This window comes from Oreochromis niloticus, linkage group LG7 (genome assembly GCF_001858045.2).
Source record: "Oreochromis niloticus isolate F11D_XX linkage group LG7, O_niloticus_UMD_NMBU, whole genome shotgun sequence".
NCBI classification, from domain to species: domain Eukaryota; kingdom Metazoa; phylum Chordata; class Actinopteri; order Cichliformes; family Cichlidae; genus Oreochromis; species Oreochromis niloticus.
This window is the reverse complement of record NC_031972.2, coordinates 24,956,304-24,969,560: the sequence shown is the minus strand read 5'-3', so window position 1 is coordinate 24,969,560 and position 13,257 is coordinate 24,956,304. Positions and strand designations below refer to the sequence as shown.

Sequence of the window (13,257 nt, the reverse complement as noted above, 5' to 3'; positions counted from 1 at the left end):
AACGTCCTTCAAGAAGCCTGCAGAACTATTCTTCAAGATTGCTTGAAGAAATTAGAAGAAAGGTTGCCTTAGAAAATTCATGCTGTGTTGAAGAATAAAGGTGGTCATACGAAATATTGACTTTCAAGCTCATTAGCGCTGTACAGACTCAATTTTTGTCTTGTATACTGTATTTCCATGTATGCTTGCACATGTTTTAACAAGTTTCTGCACCTTTTTCCCATTTTCCTAGTAAAATATAAAAAACTAGGGGTGGCTCAAGAGTTTTGCACTGCACTCTAATGTAACACTGTTTTTGCAAGTGTTACATTAGAGATTACAAAAACGCTCTCTGTTCCACACAATCTGTTTATTTAATTATATTACTGAAATACAGCCAGTTACTTGGAAGAGTGTGGATTGCTTGTTTGGCACATATCCAAGAGTGAGTGGACATTTTAACTATTGACAGGAGGAACCGAAGCAGAAAAAAATTTGGCTGACAGCCTTCATCACGTAGGTGTAAGTGCACCCTGAACAAAAAGAAACAAGCCGAGAGAAAAAAGAGTCAAACAACAAGTGGATAACGTAGGTCTAATATAGGCAGTAATGCTCCTCCAGCTGCACCCATTAGTAAGTGATTACACATTGTTCTCTCTAGATCCATGAAAAGTGCTGAGGTGTATCTTCCTGTTGTTGAGAGTCCTTTTATGTGCCTGAAGTGGTTAGTGGAGTTTCTGACAAAATGTATTCAAGAAGTGGAGTGTGTGTAAGTGGTGTGTGACTCATTCATCTGGTGTAATAAGTACACTACACACGGCCTGCTTAGTTCTAGACACAAAGTACAAAAAAAATGCTCAGATTCACTCTGACTTGCTCACTCAGAAGGAACTGAAAAGATGACCAGATAATATGCAGCAGCTTAAGGTTTCATGTTGTACCCACAGAAGTTTACATAACAGGAATATAGCTGCTCTTGGAGTTGTGTCCTTTTTAATTCAGAAAATGGCCCCAAAAAGTCCTTACAACAGCCTGCCTAATTACGAGGCTTCTCTGTTAGAGCAGGGGAAAAAACCCAAGTCATTAAGGGTGCACATGAAAGAGATTTTGATGAATGGATCAGCAAAATGTCAGACCTTAACAAAGGAGATTACTGTTTGCCTCTCATTCCCTACGTAATGTTACAGGAACCATGACAACAAATGTCCCCTTTTCTCACCAAAGTAGTAATTTTAACCCAAACCAACATGTTTAAACAATCCAAGCTAAGTATTTATTTTTAGTGCAGTTGCATTATGAAAAAGATTTATTGTTCTACTGAACAGAAGAATTGAATAATGAGATCAGAATACTGGTGGGGTGCAAACAAGGCGATTTAGTCGTTTACAATTGAGGACAGCTGAAGACAGGAGTTGGTGTCGTGTTCAAGGATGCATCATCATCTTATTAAACATAATTTGACCTTTGAAATTGCGGTTTCCAACATAAAGAATAAGCTTTTTTTCCTCATCTTTCAAACAACATGAACAACAAGTACTTAAAGAGCTGAAAATATTGAACAGACACAAAAGAATGGCCCATTAGTCCAGGCGATACTGCATTTTCAGGTATCTAGATTCAGTGTATGACAGCCAGTCATAGCTGAGTGACTGGGAGTTCACACTTACCCGTGCAAACGGCGGCACGTGCCAAAAATAATGTCACGACTTCTGACAGGTGCTGCTTTCTGGTGTCATTTCGGCTTGCAGTGTGCCCCTTGATTTCTCTAGCCTGGTGTGAGGGGCCAGCCACACGGCCTGATTGGTGACATGATTGTATGAGTGGGTCAATCTTTGTAGCCACTTCGGTGATACAATAGTGCAGGAGCACAGAGATTTGCAGGTGGTACTGAGAGAAATACTGCAACAGGCTGAAAATATAAGAGATTCAGTAGAAAACTTTGAAGAAAATCTCTGCGATCGCTTTGATTTCTGTTTCAATTTTTGCTATTCCCACCTCAGTAATGGTTTCTTTCTCTGAGGTGCCAATCAATGGTTACAGTCTTGGTGTGATAATTTGGACAAACAATTGCCAGTGCATGAACCATAATCGCAGCTTAAAGTACCAAACGGTGATGTGCACAATCATAAGTATGCAAGACATGATTGATGCAACAGGGGAAACAGACACAAGTGATGCTTTTTGCTTACTTTTCAGCATTGCATCTCACCAAGCAGGCAACAACATAGCAGGATGTCAACCGTTTTCATATTGTTGTCTTCTAAGCTGCAGAGTCAATGAAAACAGATGCTCTGATGCTTACCTTAAGCATCTGTACTAATAAACAGTGGCGTACTAAATTAATTACTGTTCTAAAAATGGCAAACAGCGTTAGTGGAGAGACAATTGTTGAAATTTAAAGAGTTTTATTGTAAATGTCATTGTTTCATGACTTTTCAGCTACTGTGTGTGATTTGCAAACTAATTAGATGCTTACCATGAAGCTGTGATGCATACTTTGCTACATGTGCTCCAGACAGCACTGACAGTGAAATGTGACGGCACCGTTTTTAAATCAAGTCAAGCCTCATTTTCTGAATCATGTTTTGTAAATGCAAGTAAATGCATAGTTATGTGGCCATATATTAGATAGCATATGGTTTACATGTTTTGGCAAACCAAAAGTTGCTGGTTCATTTCCACTCAGAGGCACAATAAACCAGGAAGGACACCTAGAATTAAAAACAAATGAACTGCCAAATGAAACATTTAGTTTCTTAATAATATATAATATCTCCTGCAAAACTGATATAATGGGCCAATTCACAAACATTGTCTTGCTGGACACAAATTTCTACTTGACCTTTCGGGTTTAAGGTCACCTCAAGCAGTCCATCACTGTCAGACAAGTTAATCTGATTGGAGTCAGTACAGGACACTGGATTGAACCCGTGCCATCCTTGCTACTTTGCTTTCATTGCATGCTTAAGCTGCCCCTTAAGAAATGAAATCACACTAAAGATGTTTAGTTTTTTGGGTGCACCTTCAAACTGAGTCTGCCATCATTTTTCATCTTTCAGTCTCTCACAGTCCTATCTGTGCTTTCTATCCACCTCTCTTTCCTCAGGTTTAACCCTCCTTTCATTTTTAATATGGTCAAATTTTTCCACACTGCTCTTCCTCTTGGCTGCAATCACTTCCCTGCTCCTCAGAATCTCCCCTCCCTAACTTGTTTCTTTCCCCAAACCCCGGTCACATGGCTGAGAGCATGCAGGACGAATTTCATATCTAACTGTCAAGCTCTTCCTTTCCCTTTCCTTCATCATTTTTCACTGGAGACTATTTATCAGTTGCTACCTCACTGCCCCCATGCTGTGCTCACGTATCACATATGAAGCTGGTGCAAAAACGTGAATATAAGACGGCGCTGTACAGAGAAAGGTTTTGTATAGTGGATGATTGAGAGACGTTCTGCTCTATCCATTTCCAGCTCTGTTTCCTCTCATGTATAATGGATGATGCGTGCCTCTTGCACCATTGTTTGCTGATTCTAATCAGAGTGCCCAGCCTGTTGAATTATAAAACAGGTGGGCCAAATGAAAATGTATCAGAGGTTCTGAGGGACACCTGCTGATTAAAGTATAGACTACATTTATCACAAGTGTCCTTAATTGTGATTGTTGTTACTGCAGGCACACACAAACAAAAACATTTCTTTTTCTTAATGCCCTTAAGTACTGTTAGACGCACATGTCTGTATGCAAGCACATGCACACGGAGCTTTATGCCCATTACAACTGAAGAAGTCGGGGATTTCTGAGAAGAAGTTGCAGTAGCAGAACTGCAGCGGCATGGTGAGCTATTTTTAGAAATGTAGTGAAAGGAGCTGGTTGGTGTCACAGCACGTGCAGAGCCTTAGTCCTCAACAACACCCCCAAACTCTCAAAGGTTTGGTTTACATTAGCTGCAGTTTTAACCATTGACAGTAAACAGTGTAGAAGCCAAAAGACTCTGCGGTCACAGAAGAAACATTTAAAATTACCGGTTAATTTGTTTTGTGTGCAGTTTTTGTTTTGCAGTAAAAACTTGTTGAACTGAGGTCTGTTCATTCATCCATTCATTTTCTTCCGTTTATTCAGTTCAGGGTTTTGGTTTGTGCTAGAGCTTATCCCAGCTGTCATAGTGCAGACGGGCACGTGGCACAGGGAGAACATGGAAACTACAAACAGCTGGATTCAAACACAGTACTAACAACCGCACCACCTTTCTGCAAACCCCGCGCCAGGAAAGGCCTGGGTCAGAGGCATACACATACTACTGAGCCCTCATCAAGCTGAGAAAAAGTTCACGCTCCAAAACTTTTTAGCAGTGAACAATACAAAAAACATCTAGTGTGAATTTAATTGAGATAAAGATCAGCACTACAGCATCTGCAAACTCTTATCATATAAATTACCTGACCCTGAGACAGCCCTTAGTTATGCTGCAATAGGCCTAGGCTGCTGGAGGTTACCCATGATGCACTGACTGTTTCTTCTTCACTTAACTCTTTTCAGTCTCTGTGTGTTTATACACCACTCTACATTAAATTAAAACGAGTTATTATTCATCTCTGGCTGTCTTCCACAGCGTGACCTAGTCCTGTCTTCCTCCCCTCACCACCCCTGAGCCTGGTTCTGCTGGAGGTTTCTTCCTGTTAAAAGGGAGTTTTTCCTTCCCACTGTCGCCAAAGCGCCTGGTCACAGGGGGTCATATGATTGTTGGGCTTTTCTCTGTTTTCTTTGTATTATTGTAGGGTCTTTACCTTACAATATAAAACAACTTGAGGCAACTGTTGTTGTGATTTGGCATTATATAAATAAAACTGAACTGATTTTTTTTTTTTTAAATTGTTAGTTATTATTAATCTCTGACTCTCTTCCACAGTGTGTGGAAGCCCGAGTTTTGTTCCTGTTAAAGGGGACTTTTTGCTTCCCACTATCACCAAGTGCTTGCTCTGATTGTTATACCTAAACAGTATAAAGTGCTTTGATGTTGAATTAAATTGAATTGAATTTACTTCAAATTTAAATTTACTTTTGGTCCATGCTCACCTTCAGTGGCTGAATGTCACATTAATAGGGGCTGCCTCCAATATTCTTATATCATAAGATAAATATATGAAATAATGATGATATAATATATTTAAACATTTATCAGATTAACACTCAGGAACTTATGCATTTCCAAATAGTGTACTACTTACATTTGATTAAAAAAAAGATGCTCAGCATTAAAACATGTCTGTTTGTCTTATATGCAGTGATGGGAATAACGGCGTTACAAGTAACGGCGTTACTAACGGCGTTACTTTTTTCAGTAACGAGTAATCTAACTAATTACTATTCCTATCGTTACAACGCCGTTACAGTTACTAACAAGGAAACACGGTCCGTTACTATTTTTCAACAAACAGACGGTTGAAGCTGTGTTCAGCTTACCGCATCTTATATCGGCTGCACGGAAGTAGCTGTAAGTAATCTGGACGCTACAGCTTTAAGCAGCTGCGCGCTCCCGCGGACGGCAATCACGATCACTGTCTAGCACAATACCTGGAGCTAAGGGGGCAAAACAATCGAGTGCTGCTGTTTGACTGAGGAAGAATAAAGTAGTCGTGGTAAGTCAATCACGTGACCACTTAAAGACAAAGCAACAAGGTGATATATACCAGTTTTTAAATTGTGTCGATAGGCCACGTAAAACCAGAGTCGTGATAAACAAGATATACGCGGCGTTTTTTCCTCAATAGTTTCGCCACGTTAGCGCTAGCAAGCACTCTCTGCTTATGAGCAAAAAACAAAACAAAACAAAACAGGGGAAGTTTTAGGAGTGACGGCGAGAGAAAGAGAGAGAGCAGAAAAAGAGAGAGAGCGAGTTTTGAGATGTGAGAGATTTGTGACGTTTAGCGTGTTTGGAGTGTGTAGTTAATGTGTTGTCTTGTGTAGTTAGTGTGTAGTGTTGTGGATAGTTTTGTGTTGTGTGTCAGAACAATGAGGCGACTGCTGTCTCCAGGTAGAAACAGCAGTGATACACCTGCTGCTGTCAGACCTGCAGGTATCAGGCTGTGATGTTCTCCTTTATAGTGGACAGAAATTATGTTTTTGGAGTGGCACAAATAATTTGTGTGGCATCTTATTGAAGAACAGCTGATTGTTCTGTAAATAGTTTGAAATGGTTATTTAAAAAAATCAAGGTAAATGGATGCAAATAAATTTGTTGTTTGCAAAACTTGTGCATAGGATTTTAAAATTGACAATTAATATTTGCATTTGAAGTTATGAAATATGATTCATTAAACATGTTTGTGGTTGTTACAGTAAAAATATAACTTTTTCTACTCTGATTTTATGGTTTTTGTCTGATTTTAGATCAATTCTGGTTGTACAGTATGACAAAATGAGAACATAACTGTAAGTTCAGGCACGCGAGGTTGTGCTAAAAAGAATGATACCAAACAAGGCAAAGCAAATAGTTTTTAAAGGTAAAATGTGGAGAGAAAATCAAGAGTAGTAAAAAAATGGCCAATTATACCCTGGACGCCAGAGAGTTAAACGTTCTTTGTTTTTTTTTTAAGTAACGCAATAGTTACTTTTCCAAGTAATTAATTACTTTTAGAATATTGTAACTCAGTTACTAACTCAGTTACTTTTTTGAAGAAGTAACTAGTAACTATAATTGAATTACTTTTTCAAAGTAACTTGCCCAACACTGCTTATATGTTACCAGCACAGAAGAGGATTTAGTTGGTAGCACCCAAGGACCAAAGAGATAAGTGATCTGTTTGAAAGACAATATCACAGTACAGGGGGTTGGGCTAAACAAAAACCATTAGGAAGATCACTTATGTCAAGTGTACACTTTGGTTAAAGATGGGATTATATGTTGTTTTCTGCTCCCAGTTTTTTAATTGAGGCTCCCAATCTTGTGCTGATCAATGAGTAATGAGGTAATGAACACAAATGTTGTATTTCCCTTTAATGACACAATCTTCTTCTTTTGCACTGTTCTATTAGCAATATAATAGAGTACTATCAAAACCCACTGTATGTGGAAGATGTGCATTCATTTGCACAATGTGTTTAACCACGCTTTCTATTTCTTTATTTATTCCAGTATTTGCACATCACAGCAATGGAAGGAGGCTGAAGGGACGTGGATCAGAACACATATTATCACAGTTATATGCTTCTATGCTTGGGTCAAACTTAAGGACAAAAATGTTTTATAGTTTTACAGATATCTAGAGGTGAAAATATGTACAGGGATATTAACTTCTCTTACTGGACTGCTAGTTATTTCACTTACATTGCTTACATTTCAGTATGGCACATATGGCAGGCCGTAGAATATGCCTATATGGAACAGCTATAAACAGGCCAGGTTTTATCATTAAATGGAAAAGTCAGGTTTGTCAGTCAGGTTTGTTTTTGTGCGTTGTCTCAAGAGGAGCCTTGTGTTAAAGGGGCTAAAGAGCACAAAGTGCACTAAGAATACAGAGCCGTGTCTCAATAAGGAACTGTGTGAGAGAGAGGGAAGAAGGTTGCATCAAATAAGTGTTTTCACTGCACTCCTGCTCTTTCTGTGACGGAGACTGTGTGAGTCAGTTTGTGTATGTGTGTGTATGCTTACTGTGCTGGACAGGCTTTAGTAATTGACGGTGGTGCCGGGGCGGAGGTGTACACCCACAGATTCTCCTGCATACGAGGGATTCTTCAGCACAGATACGTCAGCAGTTAGCTGTATTGGGAAAGCATAACCACTGGGAACATTTAGGCTGTGTTGTTCAATTAGTACTTGATAGTATAACTGATATTGTGAAGACATCAGATTATTATTTAAAAAATAGAATAAAATATTCATAATCCTTCCATTTTAGAGATAAACTCAGCATTTAAAGTCTGCATACAGACAGCTGACAGTGTTCAAGTAAAATTAATCCATTAAAAACATTAAGTGCTAAAATGGGCTGAATTATAGATCCCTTAATAGAGCAGTGGGTGGTTTCTGTTTCATCGAGCTTGCTGTTGGAAAGCTGAAACTATAAACAGCATATTTCAAGAGGTTAGCCGATGGTTTGCTCGTACAGTAAAAACTACTACAGTGGTATTATTTTCTTACACAGTAATTCATTGTAAGCGTACAGTCTTTAACTCACTTCTTTTGTCCTCTCCTCTGTCGTTCCTTGTAGTTATCACTGCAGTACATTTCTCCAGAGTACCTATACTGACACTGAAAGAACATCTTTGTCTCTCTCATCCCTTTTCCGTTACACAGAATCACTAGAGGAACATTAGCAGGTCAGTGTCAATCAACTGTGAGATCTGGGGCTATTATTTGAAAAGGAGAAGCCCTCCTTGGTATTGAATTTTTGCTATATGTGGCTAAATGGGTATCTGTAAAGTGTTGTAGCCTGACGAGAGTTGTGAGTAAAAGATGAACCTGTTAGCATCTATTTTTGCTTCTACCAGCACAGTAACAATTTGGGCTGTTGCTGTCAAGGTCAAGTATTTTTCTCAACTCACAGATATAGTAAGTGCAGCCACAAAACAAAAAAATCCCAGCACATCCACAGTCTGCCGTCTGCAATTACACCTATCAATGCAAACCGAGGACCCACTGAGAAATTAAGTCGCCCTAAAACAATCCTTCGCTCTATCTCCTCCTGTTGTCTCAAACTCTGTCTCCCTCAGGCTGGGGTTGCCTGGAGCGAGGAGATAAAACAGCTCCATCTTAATCTGTGGGTGGCACAAGCCTACAAAGAAGGCAATTAGGATTATAATTTACAATTCCCTTGCCCTTCTCTCCTCTCTCTCCCCTTTCTCTTCTTTCCCACTCATACCTCCTTTCCACCCATGATTTAATGTCTTTATGTGTGTCGTGTATGTGTGTGTGTGTGTGTCCCCACAGAGCAGCGCGAGCATTTGGAGAGTACCTGTCCCACACACACCCTGAAAACCGAAACGGATCAGGTCAGCGTCTCTGCCATCCTGTCATTTGTCCATCCCCCTATCTCCCCTGTGTGTATTCCTTTATGCTTTTAGTTCTTTTCTCACCTCATCCTCTGCTGAAATGCCAGGAAGCACTCAGTGGTGTGTCACGATGACAGCTGATAACCAAAGAAAGATGATTATCCACTGTGCCAGCTTGTCATTTTTTTCCCATTCTTTCTGTTTTCTTGCTCTTTAGCACCTTGGTGTGTTTCTCATTCTTTAGCACTTATATCTGTCTTTATAACCATCTTCGTTTTTCAAATTCTAGCTCATCTTCTGTGTGAAACCTTGGTGGGTCCTGACCCGGAGTCGCCAAGTGACACATTTGGCCCCAACAACAACAACCACCTCCATCCCTGCTCCGAAACTAAGGGCTGTGAGGACAAACAGGAGACCAGCCTAGTGACACAGCCACTGGGCTTACTCCAGCCAACCCCATCTTCTATCACACTTTCTAACAAGGCGCCAGCACGATTGTCCCTCGAACGCAGCTTCTCAGTGGAGGAAGACCAGCAGAAGTGTGTGGAGTGTACACTGCAGCCTTCACGTGTGTACACCATCACCACCCAGCACGGTATGCTGATGAGCGCCGGCCGGGGCAGCAAGGAGAGCCTCGAACTGGACGTCCTAAAGGAGAAGTCGGGGAGTAGTGGGGTAGGATCTAGAGGTGGCTCGATCCAGCCTTCCAATTCCCCTTCCTCCGCCTCATCGTCTCCAACCCAGTACCACCGCGCAAGCAGTGTCCGTGGCGCCAGCAGCTGTGGCAGCCACCATCACAGCAACCATCACCATAGTATGCACCATCATGGAAACCACCACCACCACAATGTCTCGGGCATGAATCCACCTTCCAGCAGCGGAGGAAGTAGCGCGGCAAGTGGAAGCAGCAGTAGCAACCAGCAGCCGCAGCTAACCGCTGCAGGCTCTCACTCTCATCATGCATCACACCACCACACCCACCATCATCATCACCTGTCTCAGCCTCCACTGCAGACCTCGGTCAGCGCCCACAACATTCGTAGCTGGGGCGAAGGTGGAAAAGGGGAGGCGGAGTGTAGCGGGTTGGCTTGTGAGTCGTGCAGTACTGCTCCCTCTCGAAGCCAGGGTTCCCTGGACCTGGAGAGTGCATCGAGAGAGGCAGGCAAGCAGCACCGACGCCTAGAGCGGATGTGGAGTGTGGACCGGATGACTGGGCTGGAGAGAGGTGAGAGGGTTCAGGACACAAAGGAAGGTAGAGGCTCAAAAGGCACAAACAAATGGGTGGGAGGGTAGTGTAAGGTTCTCCATAAAGCCCTGTGGCTGGAATGGGGATGGGACCAGAGATGAAATAGATTTTAATCTTTGTTTCAATTTCATGTAGTTATTTCTCATGTTTACTGTCCAAGCAGCTAAAGAACGCTTTTAATTTGACATACAATGTATCTAATTAAGTCAAACTAACAGAATCAATAAAAGAGTATATTTTCTCTGTGAAGCAAATAATTATAATACTAATTATTAATATTTTACATTTTTAGTAAACTTTAACAGTGATGATGTTTTGTATATAAACCAATAAGAATAGCTTCAATTCAATTCAGTTTTATTTGTATAGCACCAAATCCCAACAACAGTTGCTTCAAGGCACTTTATACTGAAAGTTAAAGCCTCTTTATTAGTACAAAGAAGCAGAAAAAATAATAATAAATGGCAAACAGAAACTACAGTACAGTGCAAACTCTTGAGCCACTCCTCATTCCTTAATATTTTGCTAGGGAAAATAGAAAATTGGTGCAACAAATTATAGAAACGTGCAAACATACATGGCAATATGGTATATAAGGCAAAAATGTTTGTACAATTCTTGATATGACTGCCTTTATTCTTCAACATAACCTGAACTCTCTTGGGAAAGCCTTCTTTCAATTCTTTAAGTAGTCTTCGGGAATAGTTCTCCAGGCTTCTTGAAAAACATTCAAAGCTCTTCTTCGGATGTCGGCTTTTTGTTCCGTTCTCTGTCAAGATGATCCCACTGTGTGTCAATAATGTTGAGGTCTGGGCTCCAGGGGGCAATCCATGACTGATAGTGTTTCATTGTGTGCTTTTCTATCCAGACATTCAGGTATACAGTTTGCAGGGTGTTGGCAGTGTGCTTGGGATCACTGTCATGCGGAACAATGAGGCCAATGCCAATTAGCTTTCCAGATGGTATTGCACTGTGGCTAAAAATGTACTGGATTTCAGAATTCCATCAATTTTGATAAGATCTCCAACACTGGCTGAAACGAAGCCCCAAACCATGACAGAGCCCCCACCGTGTTTTGCAGATGGCTGTAGACACTCCTCTTCTGTCTGATTTTAACTTTTTTTCCCCTGCCTGTTTCCATGACTTTAAAATACTGTTCATCCGATTTAGATAGGGCTTTTCTTTTTTTAGGCCTCCTATTGCCTATTCTGTTCTCCACTTGTCCAGTTTCTTAAATTTTCAGTGACACGTTGCAAATTTTCAACAAATTACACTTGTCTCGGTGTACAAAATACTATTTATAGATCCAGCTAAGGAAATGGAAACCAACATGGTCTTTTTGGCAGGCTTCTTGTAATAAAGTGCCTAAAGATTGAATTTAAAGTTATCTGAATAAGCTGTCTGTTATGTGCAGCTCTGGTTCATTACTTAGGTGCCTTTTAATGTCGGAGTGATTAATAGATCAACATTAAGTGGCTTAACAAACGACAATAAAGCATTCCTCTGAAATGATCAAGTATAAGCACTGGACTGAAAAAAAGAGAGAACTATTGTTCAAGACCACTCTAAAAATAACAATACAACAATAAAAATTCTTGGAAGCAAAATATAAAGATTGGCTAGAGACTTCTCCACAAAAATTCATCTTTTTAGTTCATGACGTTTAAAGGACAGCACAGTGGTGCAGCTGTTAGCACTGTGGCCTCACAGTAAGAAGCTTCTTGTCTTCCCTTTCATGTAGAGATTTGATGGTCTCCCTGTGCCTATACATGGGTTTGTATCCAAAGTCCAAAGACTTGCTTGTTAAGTTAATTGGTGATTCCAGCTTGTCAGAGTGTGTGGTTTGATGAATAGTTAAGAAAATGGATGAGTGAATGAAGGATGTTATAGCGATGAAAAATAGTGCAAATGTAGGTTAAAAAAATCACTAGTAAAACACACCTTTGGTAATTTTCATGAAAATCTTCTTGATTAGATTACTTTTTTTAAAACTTAAGATTCCATATAAACGTTATTTATAATACCTGTGTATAAAACAAGTAACAAATAAGTCCTTCATAAAATGACAAGAAATAACACTTGAGTTTTGCTCTTATTACTATCAACATTTATCGGTCTAACGAAACAAAAAAAAAATAACGGATGCATGCATTAAAGTGAGCTAATATTATATTTACTACTTCAAATCTATTTCTTCTCAGGTCTGGAGGGGATCGAGAGTTTGATGTTGTAACGTGGTGATCTGTATTTTTGACTCTTCGTCTGACCGTCTCTTTCCTTTGCTGTCTCTTCCTTTGTGTCTCCCTCTCTCCATTTGTGGAGTGGTGGACTGTGAAGTGCTGGTGCTGGTTTTGTGATTTCATATTTCCAATAAATTTACTACGACATTTGCCAATATGGTCTATCGATTTTTCTCTGTCTATTAAACTTGGAAACCTCATTTTTCTCTCTAATTGCAGAGGACACCAACTGGTTCCCCAAGGAAAATATGTTCACCTTTCAAACGGCTACAACAACCATGCAGGCGTGAGTGTCCAGTTCCTGTGCACACAAGTACACAAACATACACAGTCACAATTATGCCAGATCTGCTGTTTGAAAGGTCAGAGTAAACGTACCATGGCGATGTTTTATACAACTGCCTAGAAATAGACCATTACTGGCATACTTAACATTACTGCCAAGGATTTTCTAAAGCATGCAATTGGTTTTCAATTGATTTATTATCTTCCAGGCTGCCATTGACTTCCCCTTGAGCAAGTTTAAAAATCAACTTGCAAACTATTATAAGTTTTGCTTAAGGAGGACATCCATCATAGTGAATATTTTGTAAATTCTCACATTTCCTTTTGGTTAAAATGTAATAACTGCTGCATGGTAACGCAGCTGCAAGTTTTTCTTCAAAGAATTAAAAAATGCTTAGACTGATCACTCTCATCTCATATCCATCATCGTATTTATTGTCGTCCAAATTGCTAGTCTACACGAAAACCTGAAAACGCCCATGTTGAGGGACGTAAAATCAATGCTGCATGTGCATTCGAC

At 40.2% G+C, this 13,257-nt stretch overlaps 1 protein-coding gene across 8 annotated transcripts in view; it reads left to right on the top strand.

The window, feature by feature from the left end:
- nsmfa (NMDA receptor synaptonuclear signaling and neuronal migration factor a) overlaps positions 1-13,257 on the top strand; it is a 46,858-nt gene that overhangs the window by 8,434 nt on the left and 25,167 nt on the right. For 4 of the 8 annotated variants that reach the window (XM_013270816.3, XM_013270815.3, XM_013270820.3 and 1 more), the window contains exons 2-4: positions 8,905-8,966; positions 9,256-10,191; positions 12,672-12,738. In XM_013270816.3, coding sequence (XP_013126270.1) covers positions 8,905-8,966; positions 9,256-10,191; positions 12,672-12,738 — 1,065 coding nt within the window. The remainder of the gene's footprint in view (positions 1-8,904; positions 8,967-9,255; positions 10,192-12,671; positions 12,739-13,257) is intronic. The other 4 variants (XM_005451355.4, XM_005451354.4, XM_025908708.1 and 1 more) reach the window with 2 other exon arrangements.